We start from the raw sequence: 19,161 nt of genomic DNA, 5'->3' as shown, positions 1-19,161 counted from the left end.
ATCAAATGCAAATAAAATGTTATTTTCATGATGAAATTTGATATATCTACCTTTGTCAATGTGTTATTTCTTTTTCCCTTCAGAAAGCATCATGTAGTGGATACGTATTCCTTTTGACTTGTGAGTTTTTTCATTAATCAAATATCAAATAAAACAGTTAGCTAGGATTGATGAAACTTGTGATTATTATTAATTTTTTTTGGAAATATGAAACTTGTGATTATTGACCCTACCATTATCATGTATAATATGTATGATTATAGTATAACCAAGCATGCTTGATGATAATCAATAAAGTATTGTGGAAGTGGCAAATTCTTCGGGCATTACTTATGGTTATTATCTAATGTCAATATAAATATATAGAGACTTTATATTAGCACCAGGAGCATTTTGTATCCACTTGATTAGCTGATTTGGCTCGTTCCTTTCCCTGTCTCTGCTCTGTTTCATTTTGTTATTTTATTGGTGAAAGGGAAAAAGATTACAGTATTTATTTTATTGGTTAATTTGACCTGAATTCAAATCATATCAGATTTAGTTTGCTCAGTGCAGAAAAAAGGTGGTGACAACGAAAGATTATCCCTCCATAATCCAATTAACAAAATGGTATGATACTATTCACGTACAGCTAAAATTTCAAGCAATAAAAATATGAAACGTGTAAGAAATCCAAAAGAAAAAAGAAAAATGTTGAAGTGATTAAAATGAGGTGATTGAATGACTTTTTCACTCACATCTCTAACAAATCATACACTAACAGTTGGGCAGCATACAGGTCACTACACAAACACTTTTCACAAATAGCACTAAATTGTTAATTGGCTCCATTATCTCCACATGCTCAAGAAACAGGTAACATGACAATGAAAAGCTCTTCACCTCAGATCAAATAAATTAGTGATTCTCCTCAAAATTTTAACCTGGTGGTAAGAAACTTAAGAGGCAACTCATAACTACATTCTTCACCTAATCAGCCCCACCAAGGAGTGTTAAAAAAGTGGGAAAAGAAAAGAAGAATCAAACAAGAGGCTGGTTACTTTAACTGTGAGTAATGGCAACTGGCAACCACATCTGGGAAGAGGCTGCTAGTACTTGAAGAGGGTAGTTTGAATATGACTGTAGAACTTTTTAAATGGAACCAAAACCATATCTGTCCATTGATTGCTTATGACTATAAATTATCAAATGAAAAAGTCGTTTATCATTCCACCATTACACTCCCAATCGGAAATTCAAGTGTGCAAGCTAAGCTAGTACTTGAGGGACTTGACTCACTTTTTTGTCAATTTGTCCAATCATCATGGGGACAAATGAACTAAATCAGGATCCGTGTCAATTGAATGTGCTTCTCTGGAAACCTTTAACCTTTTTTGTCCAATTTGTTGTCCTCTTTCTATGCTGCCAATTGCTTAAACACTTGAAATTTGTAGCCATTGTCATGTCATTGTTGAATGTATTTAGTATTTTCCCTTAAGGCTATTTGTTCTATTGGTGTATCAATTTTTTTATACTTTCATGCTTAACCTACACAGATATTATTAATCACAATCAAGTTTTAAGGATGATCTTCTGGCCTATCTATGTGGACCGGCAGATGTGTAAGTGTGGAATTTCTTTTCTTATCAAAAGCAAAAACTTTGAATCTGGAATCCACTTAACTCTCAAAAACTGTTGATGTTAATTGTAATGTTAAGGCACCTCAGAAATGTAATTTGACAAAAAAATTGTGGAGAAGATGATAACAGTACCTGAACAGCTTATAGAGTTGAGGGCCATATTTTGGTGCAAAAGTTTTCACCAGTGGATCTCACAAACAAAGTGTAATCAATCCATTTGTAGAATACAAATTATAATGAAGGGCTCTCCTTTAAGTGGGGATTGAAACATTGAATTTCATTTAACATTTTAGACTAATAAGCAAAGACCAAGACCACTCAGCCTTTTGAGTGGAGAATGTATAACATAGTGAAAGAGACATTACCGCTAAGCGAAACCAAACAGGCCAATTGCCAAAGTATGAAAATAGTAAAAAGGAAAGCTTGAAAGTCAAATGTATTGTGCAGAGTTCTTTGGCATATTCTTATTTGTGGAATTATCATAAATCAGATATCAACTTAATTAACCTAACTCCAATTTCCAATAGGTGCCCCCTCCAGGCATTAACTTGAAAAATAAATAATTTCCTTGTTATATAATATTATATCTAAAACATCAGCCCATGATTTGGAAAGTTCCTTCAACAATTCGATGTGAAATTGATTGATATCACAAAAAAATTATCAACCTTATAATATGCAAGTAACACTGATGAAAAGCATGTAATATATACACTAAAAGGCCCATCATGGAATTCATCGTGAGAGCACTGAACAGCTGGTATCTGATAAAGGTCTAACATTTGATCTGCTCCAATCAATCAATGAATATTTAATCTGTATGGAATGTTCAAGCAGATGCACATAATGGGACACTACATTATATTTATCATTTGCAGAGCACTAAATGAATATAAACAGTACTTCCTTCTTTACTTAGTTATCAAACTACTGGCTAAGAGTTCTAATTTACTTGATAAAATACTAGTGGCATATGCATTATGTAGTAGCTTCATCTAGAATTCTGAGCAACCAAAGTAACAATTGACATGATATTGATGTCATCATGACGTGATATCATCATGGGACCTTGATAAATTGCCATGACTATCTGTTCATGTCCTACAGTTATATTATAATGTTATTCAGGCTAGCATCTTGGAAATTCTTGTTTAGTTTAGCAAGAGAATTTCCAAACTATATGTTCATGTCCTATATATATATATATATATATATATATATATATATATATATATATATATTGTAGGATTTGTTATGTTACTGAGAGCAATTTAAAATGATTTCTTCTGTCTCTTGATCATTAGAATAAATATTTGTACAAATTTATTTTTCACCCCTTACCATTAGAAAAACAGCCATGGTCCTGGTAAATAAATACAATTTCCTTGGACCCATGGACCTGACATAAAATCGATTTATAGATTCGGTAACCCGATTACAAATGGGTCTTACATAAATGGGCTCATTGTTGCAGCCTGCAAGTGCTTCCCATCATTAGGAGAAGTTGTTGCTTGAGTTTAGCTAAATCATTGCCCCAACATGTATATATATTATATAATCTATATAACTGAATTGTGAACATAATATATAAAAAGGAAATCATTATCTCATTTTACATGAGATAACAATCTCATATTTAGTGGTATAAATGGGTCAGGCTGGTCTGGCCTAGCCTACAGCCAAGCCTACGTTGAAATAGTAGAATAGACTTAGGCTAATAATAAAGCATTTTTAACAAGTAGGTCATAGGCCAATTTTATCAAGCCTGGCGTAAAGCCTCGTAGGCTGGCCTATTTAATTTTTTTAAATAAAATAATATATTTATTTTAGGTGGCAATCAGTACCAACCCTAAATTATTTTGTGCAACGCCGCTTCTCCCTTCTCTGGCAAGTTATCTCTGAGCTTGAATTAGTTTTTTTTCTTACTATTGTAAAATTTTTAATGCTCACTAGTGAAATTTATATCTCGTGTAAAAAATGCAACAATTTATGAAAACGTTGATGACTTGTAATGTGAAACGAATATTTTAAAAATTGTTAAAAATATTTTTAAAATTTTTTAAAAATATTTTAAAATATATCACTAGGGCCTACAAGGTCTGTAAGCCATATAAGACTCTGTAATTTTTAAAAATAGGTCAAATTTGGTCTATAAATAAAGTCTTTAGTAGGCCAATAGGCCAGATAGGCTGAATATTTTTTTATGTAAGCTTGGGCCAGGAAGGCCAAAGCCCAGCCCATTTACACCCCTACTTATATTGTTCTCACATCAAAAATTGTGCCACCATTTTTCTTTTTTTTAATAGTTGGTGGACCCCACCACATCATGTGTCTATAATAGGAGATAACTATTTCCAACAACGTGAGAAAATAGAATCCTTATATAAAATGCCCTAAAACTACTCTGATGCGTGAAATTATAAATATTTTTAATATTCTAAAAAAAATCAATTAACATTTCAAACTAAATGTAATAACATTTTTTTTTTATTTAAGATTGCTTAGGTAGGCTTGTGTTTGTGGCTTACCCATCCCGTCGTTTAAGAACCCTATTATGATTTTAACTTTTGTTAAAATAGGTAATTCATAAATTTAACTAATTCTCAAGTCAATATTCTTTCATTATTTCAACATTTGTTAATACGATTCGGATATTCTGAAGAAAATACACTCTAGAAAAAGATTTTCTTTAAATACAAAGTTAATACTTTAATTTCTTATGAGAAAATTTTGTTACTCTTTTTTTTTACTACTCTAATTATAAATATATATAAATTCCCCATTTTCAAATACAAAACTAATTTATAAAAACTGGGAAAATAAAATAAGTAGGAAATCCACACCAAAAAAAAAAAAAGAGTAGGAAAAGGTCACAGTTAATCATGAAAAAAAAAATGGAATGGTGATATTAAAATCAAAGTCCACCCATAGCTGGCAAGCAGAAATAGAAAATATTTTTGATTCGATTTTACATTTTTTTTTTAGTCATAACATGGCATCTTTTAAATTGTAATCTCTTATCTTTGACATCTCTAAAATAATCGGTCTAATATGTTTTTAGATAATATTTTGTCATTAAAATTTGAGTTGCCAGATAAATGGGCTAATCCATAGTGTTATGGATCTATTAAGGCCCGTATACGTGAAGGTTTTAAAAAAAAAAGTTTAAAAGATGAACTTTATTATAAAAAAATTAATGAACTTTAATAAAAAAAATTATTATAAAAAAAAAATTAATGAACTTTATTTTAAGAATAGGTTTTAAAAGCTTGACGATGTTCCGATGGCAATGGTGAGAACAACAGTGAGCTTCGACGACGGGCAGCTCTACTGGCAGCAGATCGAGTTGGTGGGATTTTTTTATTTTTTTTAATGTAGCAAGAATACCAAATTCGATATTTCCTTTTTTAAAAAAATTAGAAAAGTTTCATTTCATTTTAATTCATATATATATATATATATATATATATATATATATATATATATATATATAAACATTTTCTCATGTATCATGAGGTGTTGTGACCCTTCGATTTGTGTGTAAAGTTTTTCTTTTTCTCTTTTTAATAAGGGTTTTATAAGAGTTATGTTGTAGGAAAAGTGATTGTGATATGTTATAGAGATTCGTTTTGCGTGCCGAAGTTTTTTTTTTTTTTTTGCTGCGTGCCCCACAAAATGCTGTGTGTGTAGAAAACTTTTTGTGGTCATGTTAAATGATAAATGATAAACCCTTTTAATAAATGTGGAGCTCATTGTTAGTTGAGTCACAATTTGAGAATTTAATTCTAATGCAATATGAAAAAATCAAATCAAATATATATACGTGTGTGTATATTTTCCTTCAAATTCTTATATTTTACTCCTTTTAAAAACAATGTATGTGCTACAATAGTTTCTGATGGTGATCGGCTATGAAGCACCGACACTTCAAAAATTCTAACGTGTCGTGTCAGACACTTTCTGATACTCTCCGACACTCCCGACACTCCAACGCGCGTTATAGAAATTCAAAAGAAGGTTGAAAGGTTGCGTTGCGTTGAGTTTTTAGTTCTAACTATTAAATTCGTTGGATTACGATTACCATTTTATTGAGTTTAATATAAATATTGGGGATATCTTATGTTTCTTTGCAAAATTGATGAATATTATCAGTTTAGTTTCATTTTTTTGTTAAATTATTGAATATTAAATATAATATATACTACATAAAATTAAAAATATTATTTAATATCAAAACGAGTCTTAATATGTCGAAATCTAATATTTTTTAAAATTAACGTGTTGGAGTGTCGTGTCGTGTCACGTGTCTCGTGTCAATATCGATACTATATAGGTGATCGGCAACTCTAATAACATTGGTGACGGCAGCAATTTGAAGTGAGAGTTTAAAATTCATGAAAATAAAAATAAAAAACAAAAATAATTAAAATATATTCTTGTTTTTATATTATAAAAGAAAAATATAAAAAATTAATTTTTAAAACAATTAAATAAAAAATAAACAACTAAACCAATTTTATTTTGTGTTTTAGTTCTTGAAAAAGGATAGTTTATGAGTAAGCTTCAATTCTTTCTTTTTTTAAACAGATTAAGCTTCAATTTTTCAAATAAAACAAGGGGAAGAATCTGTTTACAAATTTTTTTTACAAATTTTTGCAAATTGCACTATGTTCTTCCGGGAAAAAATAGTGTGACTAATGTTCTCTCGGGAGAAGATAGTATAATTTGTAAGAGTTTGTAAACAAAAAAATTTGTAAATATAATCTGTTGCATAAAACAATAGTAGTATTTTGGGTTAGCGAGCTAGACTAGATCGGGTTGGGTTAACTAGGATTAAAAAAATTCAGACTTAGGATACCAAAAAAATAAAAAATAATAATTTCAGACTCAAATTTTGTTAACTCAGTTTACATTTTTTTATCAGATTTTTCAAGGAATCATTTTGTTAGTTTCAGTTATGTACTCAAACAATCAACTTAAAAATTAACCATCAAACTGCCGCGACCTTAACAAGTGGTTTCCTCTGATCCTGCCTACATTTTTTTTTAAAGAGTTAAAAAAATGTGAAAAAGACAAAAAGAAAAATATGGAGACGGCCAAAAGCAATAACAAGTAATAAAATCATGATTCATGATGAGATGGCATGATTAAACTTAGGCAATTAACAAGAGAAAGGAGTAAGGTATGAAATTCCCATGTTTGAAGCAGTCCTGGCACACCGTCAAATATTGTGCATTTTTTTTTTGGCTAAGGACAACTGCATAAACCATTTCAATTCGTTTTATTTATTTCACTGTCGATGTTTTCAACGCTGTGTGTATTTATTTAAACTGAACAAATCAAAGGGGCACGTTCAAGTATTCTCCGAGATATCTCACCCTGAAAATTTGTTTTTGTTCTCTCAAATCTTGTGTTAACGACTTAAACACATTTTCTTAGTAGCTCAAACGATGAATTTCGGTGGTAATCCTTCCCCACCCAAATGGTCAACTCCATTCTGTAGTTGTGAAGACTCAACAACATGTAAGCCATACAAATAATAGCATAGAGACTTAATATCATATGGTATATGAGTGTGGGTAATTTTATCAGAGGCAAACATTTTCCTTGATAATTGAATTATATCTTTGAAATTTTCCAAGTAATTCAATTATTAATTTGTAAATAATACAATGCAGGTTTCATAACTTGCTGTCTGCCATGCATCACCTTTGGCCAAATTGCAGAGATTGTGGATGAAGGGCGTAGTTGTAAGTATATGACATCAATAAAGAAGAATTAAATAAACAGATTACATACACTATGATGCTTATTTTGCTATGTTCTGTTCATAATTTAGTTTGATTTATGATTTCTAATATGTTTGTGTGGTTTTGAATGTAGCTTGCTTTGGTCAAGGCTGTGCCTATGGGTTACTTATGTGCGTTAGCTGTCACTGCCTCTACTCTTGTCTTTACAGAGAGAAACTCAGAGCAAAGTTTGGGTTACCAGCTGAACCTTGTTCTGATTGCTGTGTTCATTTCTGCTGCGAATCATGTGCCTTATGCCAAGAACATGCTGAGCTTAAAGCAAGAGGCCTTGACCCTTCCAAAGGTACGTATATATTATGAGTTTAGTGTGTGTCATTCAAAGAGGACACAAGTTGTGTCTTTTTAGTGACTTACACAGAGTATGATCGGTCATACTCTGTGTAATTCTGAAAAAAAAAAAAAAATTTACTTTATACATCAGCGATATGACTGAGGAGAGAAAAAAAAAAGTAGTTTTTTAGATTTACACAAAGTATGACCAGTCATACTTTGTGTAAATCATCTAAAAGGATACAATTTGTATCTTTTTAAATGATAGTCTTTTTTCCCCTATATTATTCATGAACAAGCTAGCATCTCATTGGGTTTAAAAAAAAAAGTTATCACATTTTATATGCCACATATAGCCAGCCACATACTAGAAGTTGAAATACACACACAATGGAATTGAAATAAAAAACATTAAATAAAAAGTTAACAATATTGCACAAAAATATATGCAGGTTGGATTGGGCCACCAAATGCACCTCCACAAATGCCACCCTCCATGCTTAGATGATCCATCTGCTCCATTTCAGCATTAAGGACCTTTGTATCATCTTAGTGATCTCTGTTTTTCTTCTTTGTAACTCCAAAGGAACTCTTGTTCAATGCTTGTGAACGCTACGAATTATCATCCGGAAATGAGACCATTGAGGTGTTCTCTCATAATTGTGCTTGCGTTTATTAATCATATTGTATCAATTCATGCCAAATTAATTACAAGCCTGAGAGTTGTTGAGATGTATAAACAATTTTATTTTAAGAAAAAATGTGCAACTTTTTTATCAAAGTTTTTGTTAGAATGATGTGGTATGTATGTTGATTATTTTACTCTATTTAATAACTATATGTGAATTTCGTCAAAATTTTGATTACTTTGTTCATACGTTATTACTGTTATTTTAAATTTGATTAAGTCAAAGAGTTTGATTCAACTTTTATATGTTATGTATAACTAAGGAGAATGATTAAAATAATTATGCCTGAAGTAGGAGTGTAAATGGGTCAGGCTAGCCTGACCTAACCTACAGCCCAGCTTATGTTGAGCTTGGTCTAGTCTGACCTTTTTTAAACAATAGAGTAGGCTTAAGCTTATAAGACAGGAATTTTTAACAAATAGGTCATAAGCCAACTTTGTCAAGCCTAGTCTAAAGTAGGGGTGTTCATCAACCGATCCAAACTGATTCAAACCGATTCAAACCGCGAAAACCGAACCGAAAAACCGATAACCGAATAAATCGAAAATCGAAAAATCAAAAATCGAAAAAAAACCGCAAATTTTAATTGGATTGGATCGGTTTTCGGATGGGTTGATGAAAACCGATCCAATCCAAACCGATCCATTATATTAATTCTCCTGTACCTACTTAGTCCTTTCTCCAATCATAGACCAAAAATTTCTAAATCCAAGACCCATTAACTCATCAATTAAACCCAAAAAAAAATTAGTCACGTCTCATCAACTATAGTATTGTTTACTGATATTTTTGTATTTCAAAAAATAATAATTTACAAAGCCAATATATACAAAAGATGTTATTTGCACAATAATCATGAAACTGATTTTAGGATATTCAAAAAAGCGAAAACCGATCCAATCCAAACCGAAAAAAATTGGATTGGATCGGATCGGATTTGAAAAAAAATCTAAACCGAATGGATGATTACATGATCAAAACCGAAGGGATTGGATCGGATAAGTTTTGCTTCCAAAATCGATCCAATCCAGACCGCGAACACCCCTAGTCTAAAGCCTTGTAGGCTAGCATATTTAATTTTTTTAAATTAAATAAAATAAAATATGGGGAAAAAATTTCTGCAGTTAATGGAGATAAGTTATCTGCATTTATTCCCAAAACGACGTCGTTTTGGTTTGAAATCTTAAAAAATTATAAATATAAAGACTATTATAACTCCAAAATAAATTAAAATTACAAAAACACCATGTTTTCTGCCCCAAAACTACGTGTAATTGGACTTACTGCAGATAACTTATCTGCAGTAACTGCAGAAAAAGCGAACCCATAAAATATTTATTCTAGGTGGCAAAGTACCAACCCTAATTTCTTTTTTGCACCACCGCTCCTAAGTGACTTCTCACTTTCGTCTCTAAGTTTCATCTTTGGTTGACCCAGTAATTGTATTTCTTTCTTATTTTTTCCATTTCTTTGACTCTAATTCCTCTCTGATACACATTTTAGAGCTGAGGTATTATGTTGACTCTTTTTTGTTTGTCATTTTTTATTTCTTACGAAAAGTATTAGTGCATGCATGAATGGAACTTTCTTTGCTCAATACAATTATTTTCTTTGTTCAGTATTTGTAGTGGGAGGCCAACAAGGCCTGTAGGCCATATCAGGCTGTACGCTTTTTAAAAATATGTCAGGTCTGGCCTGTAAACAAAGTCTTTAGTAGTCCAGATAGGCTGAATATTTTTTTACGTAGACTTAGGCCAAGAAGGCCAAAGCCCGGTCTAACCTGGCCCATTTACACCCCTAGCATGAAGTCCTGAACCTTACATGAGAAAGATACACCACCAAATGTGGTTGTCGTGAAACGATTGCCTTGGAACGATCGTACCATTTAATGATTTTTTGAAATTATTAAGATGCTCCAAGAACACCATTTATTCAATGGGGCAAGTCAATCAAAATTGGAGAGAGAAAATGTGATGTGTATAAAGGAGAGAAAAAAAAATTAAGCCATGTGTCATCTTTTTAATGGAAGGAGCATTGAAAGTTCTCTCAAATTGTATATATTTAACAATTAATTAATATTTTTATTACATTTTTAATTTTAATTATTTTCGTACATGTAAATAAATATTAATCAATAAACTACAAAGTCAAACCTATAGATGTCTTATTTATTATTTTAAAGTTGACATGCCTGATCAAATACCACATGATTCAATTATTGAATCAGTGAAATTTATAATTTACAAAAAATTATTCAAACATGTAAGTATATAAAACCTGGGTAATATTACTCTCATGTAACAAGAGAGTACTCTCATGTAACAAGAGAATCCAAGTAGGGCCCGCTATTTAAAAGCAAAAAAAAAAAGAGCACGATTTTCGAAGTGAGAGAAAATGAGATAACTACCTCATGTAAAATTAGAGTAGTATTTCCCATAAAACCTTTTCCTAGAATAAATAGGTCCCTTATATTTTGCGGTTCATTTTAGAGTCACTGTTTTGGTAGGTGTTTTTATAAAGGATTTAATTTTCTCATGTTGTAGAAGATAAGTTTATCTCTTACATACATAATAATATGTAGGGCTCATGTGAAGAGAAGAGAAAAAAAAACCGTCAAACTAATATGTTCGATCGGCGTATTTTAATAATGTTTAAATATAATTTTGATTTCAAATCATAATTTGAATGAAAGTGAAAAAAAAAAAAAAAAAAAAAAACCTTTGTATTACACTTCAAAATATGATTCACAAAGTATAATTCAAACAGGTTTTCCCTCTAATGCATCATTGATTTGAATGCCCACAACAAAGCCAAGACCAACTCTATGGTTCCTTAACCTATTTATTGTCGAACTTTTGATGGATTCGTAACGATGATGCCAATAATAACAATGTTACGTGCTTTACGGTGAAAATGAGGCATCTAATTCCTATGCAAAAGATGAAAGCGATAGGTTGGGTGTCTTGTATGCTAGTCATGCCAAATTGCCAGTGCTGCAATTGCAAATATACATGTTGTAGGTCCAACAGTGAGCATCAAGAATGTCAGGTTGAACACGAGCAGTCAACTCATATATAGCTTCCATTTCTCATAAAAAAAAAAGGACACTATAATTTGTTAGATAAAATTATCTTCAACAATTCCAAAATAACATGGAATTTAGGAAAATAAATAAATTATTTTAGTAATTTTATTTTCTTTTTTTATCATATATTTTATTAAAATATCCTGTATTTTTTTTTTCTTAAATCCTAAAATTATGTCATTTTAAGATTTGTATGAGATAGTTTTATTTTCTAATTACAAGAGAAACGTTAAAAAAAAATTTATATGCAAACTCGTTCTATTTCTGTAAATTATTTCTTAACATGTCAAAATTATGGTTTCATTATCCTTTATGTAGGTATATCATCAGAAACGCAGAAGCGCATCGTACCGATGTGATGAGGAATGAAGAACACCGCTTTGATTACCTAAGATGAAGCAGCGAGCGTGACAGTTTCTCACGTTCTGTTCTCCTCCTCAAGCCTCATGATCTGTAGCAACGCTCCACGAACGGTCGCAATTCCGCTCTACGGTTGATCTTCCAGGCTATGACTCAAAGGGATCAGGGAGTCGTGTGGGCAACCGTTCAGATGATGAATGTCTGCCTCTTTGTGTTTCTGATGTCTATAACCCTAGGAGGCACTAGAGAGAAAAGAGAGTTTATATACTCTACCCAATCCAAGATTAACCCTAAGCTTCATGGGTTGAAATTAGTCTTTTTGGGCTCACTCTCACTAAAGCTATTGGGCTTAAGTGAAAAGAGCATATTAAACCCAACACTTTAAGGGGGCGTTTGGTTGAAGGGAAATCTTATGATAATAGGAAAATGTTATTCATAGAAAAATTGTTGGGAAATGAGTTTGGTAGGAAAATGTAAAAAAAAGTTGTTTGGTTGAAAAAAATTTATCGAAAAAATTAGGTAACTTTTATGAAGTCTATGTTTGACTGTAGGTAAAATATAGATGAAAAAACAAATTGATATTACGAAAATAACCCTACTTTTAAAATTTTTTGAACCAGGCATGCTACTTTACCCTTTACCGTGAACAGGGTTGTCAAATCCTAATGTTCATATGTGAAAAAAGTTTGTGTTGCCAACAATTTAGGTAGATAAGAAGCGATACCATATCTCAAGTGGTAATATTTCGCCAGCTATTTTGATCAAATAGACATGCAAATTGTTAAGGTGGCATAATAATTTAGGTAGACATATATTGAAAACCTTTAAACCAAACAAGGGCACTCAATAATCTCACTTCTCAAATGCTTATCTATCTCATCATAATTTTCCAACCAAACATACCCTGTGTTTGGTTGAGGTTTTCTTTTGGGATAGATGGGGAAGTGTGGGTAGGTATCCCAAAATGCTATGTTTGGTACAAGTTTATGAAAAAAAAGTCCAGGAAAGAAGTTTGCATAGGAAAGTGTATTTCAGTTGATTTTGTGCTCAAATTCACTGTTTAAGAATACCTCTTGAGATGTGGTATTTATGGAAAATTAGAGAAGTAGAAAACTGAGAGTGAAAATTGTGACCAAAGTGACCCTCCATTTTGTATTAGAAAACTAATTGTGAAGTTGTAGATTTATGTAAACAATGATTTCTCATACACGAAAGCTGTAAATTATCCAATCCATAACACCATGATGCCACCATCCAGTGAAAACATAAAATTTAAAATTGTTTTCAGGACCACGATAGACTTTTGTAATTTACAGTTATTTTAATAACAGGGACATTTTCGTAATTGTCACTTATTTTTCATCTATATTTTACCTCAAACCAAACATAGACTTTATAAATCTTACTTAATTTGCCCGGTTAAATTTTTTCCAACTAAACAATTTTTTTTACATTTTTCTACCAAACTCACTTTCCAACTATTTTCCTATAAATTACATTTTTTTAATATTCAAAAAATTTCTCCTCAACCAAATAACCAAATGCCCCATAAGAGTTCCCGTTTACCAAAAAACTATGAGCTGAACTTGGGCAGTTGGGCATATTAATAAAGCGCGGTTGACTTGACCCATAAATCCTTGAAAATGTCTATTTCGCCACCTTCTGCCCAATTTCCTTTCACTTGAAATGAAAGAAAACAAAAGTCTCTAATAAACTCATTCAGACCATCGTGCAAACTTGCTAAGCCAATTATGCAAGAGAAAGAAAGCCTTTTGAAAATAATATAAATCTGACCAAAAATAAAATATTAATGAATTTTTTTTATAAAACCAATAACATTGATATTTTCTTAGATAATATTTTACAAGTATTCTCACATACTAAAGCTAAAGTTTTGCAAAACAAGTTAATCGCATTTATCATCAATTTTTTTTAAACAAGAAATTCAGGAGAAACAAATATTATTCCATTGAAAGATTCATTTACCATTATACTGAAATAGGAAAAATATTTATGCAAAACGACTCGTTTTGGTATTGAAATCTTACAAAATTATAAATATAAAAATTATTATAACCTTAAAATAAATGAAAATTACAAAAATATCATGATTTCCACCTAAAAATGATGTCGGACTTACTTCAGATAACTTATGTGCAGTAACTACGTACAAAATGAACCATTGAAATATGAACAAAGTATTTGTCCTTGTAAATGACATAAATCCATTGAATTATGAGAAAAATATATATCATTTTAAATGACACAAGTTGTGTCATTTTACTCTAAAAAAGAAGTGAGACTCATACTTTTATTTTTTTGTCCATTATCTCTTCTTCTTTATCTATTTCTTTCTCTCATTTAAAATAATACAATTTTACATCTTTTAAAATAATACACATTTTTTCCATTAAATATTTATACTAGACATTAATAACATGTACAATTTCTGGTGAAGGTCTTCGATTAAAGGGGGTGCCGTCTTTGGTTGACCAGCGTACCGTTCTGCTATGGAATAGTGATTCGCAAAATAAAAACCTCACTTGTTTTTGCCACCTAACCCCTCCTTGTATTTTTGTGCTACCTTTTCTGAACGCTTTGTTTGTCTTTCTTTTATTTTCTATGTTTATGTTTATGTCACTCTCACTCCATCCATCTTTTGTAACTAACAGAAACTACAAACTCGGTGACAGAGAAGATCCGGGGTTGATCGAGCACCATGTCTGACATAGTCAACGATGCTTTGAAGAAATATCTCCTTCAGCTTCAACTCCATCCTCTCAGAACAAAGGTTTCTTCTTCTCTTCCTGCTTCAAACCTCATATGAATCTCTGTTTTCACCCACTTTTTTCTCTCTTTTTTTGTTTTATAATCTCTAAGAGACTAATTGTGTTGAAAGAAATTGTTCTTTTGTTAAAAAAAAAATCCGTGTTAGATTAATGGGATTGTTTAAAATAATAAAAAAAAAATTGTGGGTTGTTAGGCAATTACTGCAGCAGTTCTATCTGGTTTTAGTGATGGAGTGGCACAGAAGCTTGCTGGGGCCAAGAAGCTTCAGTTGAGAAGATTGCTTCTTTTCATGGTATGCCCATTTGACTATTGTTCTTCTAAATGATTTAATGTGAGAAATCACCATTTCAATTGCATTTACTTTCAGGACTGTATCCATGTCTGAATCAAATTCTTAAAAAAAAAAAAAAAAAAAAAAAAAAAAAAAAAAAAAAGCCCACAATTTTCCATGAAGCTAACTGAAATGTCGTCTTTATCATTTCATGACTCTCAACTAATTATTGTGTCACCTTTTATCAGAAGATGAAGCAAAGATTGATGTTTGTATTGGAATTTTTAAGGACTTTGCAAATTTAAAATCAAATTATTTTGCAGCTGTATGGTTTCGCCTACGCAGGACCCTTTGGACATTTTCTCCACAAATTGATGGATAAAATCTTTAAGGGGAAGAAAGGCAATGAAACTATTGCTAAGAAGGTATATTGTTAGCTTGTATTATTGTCTCTCCTCTTAGCCTTTCACTTACAGGGATAGTATTTTGTGTTGTGTTAGGTTTTTTTACAATTCCTCAGCCCTGGTATGAGTTTTTAAGTAATGCTCTAACCAATAGAATTTCCTATTATTAGGTGATCCTTGAACAGATAACTAGTTCCCCATGGAACAACTTTTTCTTCATGATGTACTATGGCTTGGTTATAGAAGGTATGCTCATTGATAAAATTATTCTTGTTTTGTATGCTTAACATCTATTTACACAGTGATTTTGAAACATTTACATGAATAAAGATTAATGTCAGCATTTGTTGTGAATGTCTCTTCCGTTCTGTGCCCCACCTTCCTACCCAAAAAGCAAAAACCATTCTTTCTTTCTTTTTTTCTTCTTTCCTTAAACATCTTCTTTTTATGCATATCATGGTTATTATGTGAATGCAAGATGTTGATCACTTTTTACCACTAAATTTGTAACTTTGATTCTGTTACTGTTGTATTGCTATTGAAATTAGCATGTCATTCTGAGTTCAAATTATCAATAGTTGTATACCAATATGGTGTCTTGATCTGGAATTTGTTACATTGAAAATTCTAAGCCTTCTATCCTAACTTATTTTCTCACTGTATATTTTATTTCCAGAGTCAATACTGAAAATGAATTAGTATTGTTTGTTTAATATAAACTTACAAATGAATTTCAGCACATGGGAAATGCTAAATGTTTTCATTAGCAGTTATTTTATTATTTGAATCTTTAAGTAATAATAGTTCCGTAGTCTTACTATCCTCTCGTTTTTTGGTGAACCATAGTCTTATTCTTTACATGAATGCTAGTAATTTCTTATTAGCACTTGAAAACTAAAATATTTTCAAACGAAACAAATCCAGTGCTTAATTTTTTATTACTAAAAATTCAGTGCAAAGCTTTTCAGTTTTTATCGAACATACCCTTAGTTAATATGAAATTCTGAACAATAAATTAGCAAAAATAAAATAAAATAAAGGTTTAACAATTTTTTTATTCTTCCTACCTCACTATCCTCGCAAATCAGGGAGCCTTGTGCACCAGGTTTGCCCTTGCCCTTCCTACCTCACTAGTATATAACTGGGTATAACAGCTATGTTTTTATTTTCCTAAACTTTCTTGTTCAAATTAAATTTCATATTGGATTTGAAATTTGGAGGAGTGCAATATAAGGCACTACTTGTATATGCCTGATTAACGATCTAGAAGAAGTACTTATTAAGAGACACATAAAACTCCACAAAACTCAACAGGAAGGACTTGAGCAAAACCAAAATAGTGAAGAGTCTGGAAATGAAAAGACAGAGAAACAAATTGTAAGTTTTAAGGAACTCGTCTGTTATAGGTTTTGAATAAATTAGTTACCACTTAGTGCACAGGAAATTGACCACCTTAGCTTAGATATACAGGGCTTAGGGTTTCTCACCCACTCTTGTGTAATTTAGCCCCGGAGATACATCGAATAATATTTTAAGCTTTTCAGAAAAACACACCTCAAATTTCTCTGGTTTTATTCGCAGACTAAGCCATATATATGTAAGCAACCCCTAGGCATAGTTAAGTGTTATAATACATTTCTAAGACTTAATTGGATCCTGATTTAAGTATGACAAAATAGCCTCTTGAAACATTCTCTATATACAAATGGTGTTACATGATAAACCGACTTGAAAATAAAGTATTCTAACTAATTCTTCTGCACTCCATAGTAATTAAAAAGTGAGGGTGGTTTGCAGGGAGACCTTGGAGTACAGTCATGAACAAAGTTCAAAAGGACTACCCTTCTGTTCAGTTGACTGCATGGAAGGTATGGCATTGAGAACAATCTTCTGCTGTTTGGCTGATGGGGCAGTTTGAAAAGATAGCCTTTTGAAGTTATATTGTTTTTAACTTGCAGTTTTGGCCTATCGTTGGTTGGGTGAATTACCAGTATATGCCTTTGCAATTCCGTGTTATATTTCACAGTTTTGTTGCTTCATGCTGGTGAGCTCCTGCATCTTTCTACTTGCTATTTATTAGTCTTCCATTGTTTGTTCATTTCATCTCTCATTTGTTCCCAAAATTAATAAATAAGCATCGTTGGTTGATAATACTGTGAGAGATAGGCATGCATTGTGAATTACAAAGGGTTATTATCGAGTGAAATTATATTAACTCTAAAGAAGCAGGTTCAATTTTGACTTTATGGGAAAGGTCTTAAGAAAGGAATTCTTTTAGACTGGAGAAAATACTGTTGATACTTGTTGAATCCTGCTTCCAACTATAATATTGTGACTTGACCTTGTAACTTGCAAGAGCTACCATATCCCAGCTATAAAGCCTATGCCTGGTAAATGCTATCAAATATAATATGCTGTTGTAGTTTGGTTGTTTTTTATGCAGATTAAATCTAATTTGTCTGTACTAAAATGAAATAAACATAACCTATTTGAACTGGATGCCCTTAATTTTGATGGTGCTTAATTCATACTGGAATATAGATCTTTATATCTTCAGGAAAGTAATTTGTCTGCCTATATTAATGTCAGTATGTCACTAAACCACTAAGATTTTCATTTTAGCATGAAGTTATAGTCCCATAATTGGTTTTAACTGAAGGCATTGTGCAACACACACTGATTGGCTTGGTTTTCTGCATATTCCTCAATTAACTAAGTGTCCATATCCATGACGCAGTATGGAAATATTTTGTCTTGTTTTTGTTTCCCTCAATATGAATTGTGCTGTGAGGTGGTTAACTGTTTATATATTTACAACATATTACCAATACTGGATTATTCCATCCAGCTCAACATAATTTGTATTTTGGCAAAGCCAAATCATGTATAGTTGTCCTGATTTTGTTATCATGGTTCATCACCAAGTCCTTTTTTGCAAGCATTGGCGTTAGCCTCGATCATTTTGAATTATACCGAGTTTCTATGTTTTGGAGGATATCTTATCCTAGTCCTACCTTAGTTGTACTTCAATCTTTTCCCTCTTAATAAAATTTTTTTCTCTTATAAAAAAAGAATTGAAAGTTTCTTCCTTGCTTTTAAGTTTGATTCAATGAATTACTAGAGTGGCGTGTATGCTAAATGGGAAACATGTGCAATATGAATTATTTAATAGTTAATGGGCCTCTGATTTACTTTGTTGTGTCAGGGGAATCTTTCTGAATCTGAAAGCAAGGTCCGTTACAGTTAAGAAGGCCTTGGACTGAACAGAGCCTTCACTTTTTCACAATTGTGGGTAGTTTTCGGTTTCCTACCTATTTTAACTGGGATGGGAAACCTCCCTTGTTTTAGTTATTAGAGGAGCATTCATGATAATTTGTTTTGCCCTATTGAACTATTCTTACTTCTCATTTTCCTTTGGTTGCTATGACTTAGTTGCACTTCTTACTCATATCAAATGGTTGTATGGAATATATATATATATATATAGTGTGGGTACAATCATAAATTAAACACATGGTGTATTCCCTAACCTTGTATAGTTTGTGTCGTTCTCTTATTTAAACTTGTACTAAAAAGAAGAACTAATATATCAACAATCATTAGGAATAGAAAAATTAGGCTTAGGAGGGCTTGCTCATATTTTGGTTTGAAAGTGCTCGAATCAGGTTGGTTGGATAACTCATGAACCGATAGGGAAAAACAAAAATAATAATGAAATGCTATTTACTTTGATTGCGCTTATATTTCGATGAAAAAAATCTTACGGAGCTTTTGGCGGAAATCCTAATTTTATGTAAAAAAAGAAAATGGGTAGAGAACTTTATGTAAAAATTAAGTAAAACAAAACACATGTAAAGTGGAAG

The 19,161-nt window shown here is 31.5% G+C and overlaps 2 protein-coding genes across 2 annotated transcripts; both read left to right on the top strand.

The window, feature by feature from the left end:
• Positions 1 to 7,069: 7,069 nt before the first annotated feature.
• Positions 7,070 to 8,207, top strand: LOC133313435 (protein PLANT CADMIUM RESISTANCE 7-like). Its single transcript, XM_061514809.1, has 4 exons — positions 7,070 to 7,142; positions 7,298 to 7,369; positions 7,503 to 7,712; positions 8,152 to 8,207. The coding sequence occupies exons 1-4, from the start codon at positions 7,070 to 7,072 to the stop codon at positions 8,205 to 8,207; spliced, it is 411 nt and encodes a 136-aa protein (XP_061370793.1).
• A 6,097-nt stretch (positions 8,208 to 14,304) lies between these two features.
• Positions 14,305 to 18,818, top strand: LOC133313427 (peroxisomal membrane protein PMP22). Its single transcript, XM_061514801.1, has 8 exons — positions 14,305 to 14,402; positions 14,506 to 14,624; positions 14,817 to 14,915; positions 15,218 to 15,319; positions 15,469 to 15,544; positions 17,096 to 17,166; positions 17,257 to 17,342; positions 18,504 to 18,818. Exons 2-8 carry the CDS (start codon positions 14,553 to 14,555, stop codon positions 18,559 to 18,561), a joined length of 564 nt encoding a protein of 187 aa, XP_061370785.1. The 5' UTR covers positions 14,305 to 14,402; positions 14,506 to 14,552; the 3' UTR covers positions 18,562 to 18,818.
• The last annotated feature ends 343 nt before the right edge of the window (positions 18,819 to 19,161 follow it).

The sequence above is a fragment of the Gastrolobium bilobum genome, unplaced genomic scaffold (assembly GCF_033153095.1).
Source record: "Gastrolobium bilobum isolate Gb01-03AN ecotype WA unplaced genomic scaffold, APGP_CSIRO_Gbil_v1 utg11941, whole genome shotgun sequence".
NCBI classification, from domain to species: Eukaryota; Viridiplantae; Streptophyta; class Magnoliopsida; order Fabales; family Fabaceae; genus Gastrolobium; species Gastrolobium bilobum.
This window is presented reverse-complemented; position numbering and strand designations above follow the sequence as displayed.

Coding starts and splice junctions, on each gene's coding strand:
- LOC133313435 (XM_061514809.1), top strand. CDS start 7,070: ATGAATTTCGGTGGTAATCCTTCCCCACCCAAATGGTCAACTCCATTC. Junction 7,143..7,297: donor TTGTGAAGACTCAACAACAT/GTAAGCCATACA, acceptor AATACAATGCAG/GTTTCATAACTTGCTGTCTG. Junction 7,713..8,151: donor AGGCCTTGACCCTTCCAAAG/GTACGTATATAT, acceptor AAATATATGCAG/GTTGGATTGGGCCACCAAAT.
- LOC133313427 (XM_061514801.1), top strand. CDS start 14,553: ATGTCTGACATAGTCAACGATGCTTTGAAGAAATATCTCCTTCAGCTT. Junction 15,320..15,468: donor ATGAAACTATTGCTAAGAAG/GTATATTGTTAG, acceptor TCCTATTATTAG/GTGATCCTTGAACAGATAAC. Junction 17,167..17,256: donor TTCAGTTGACTGCATGGAAG/GTATGGCATTGA, acceptor TTTAACTTGCAG/TTTTGGCCTATCGTTGGTTG.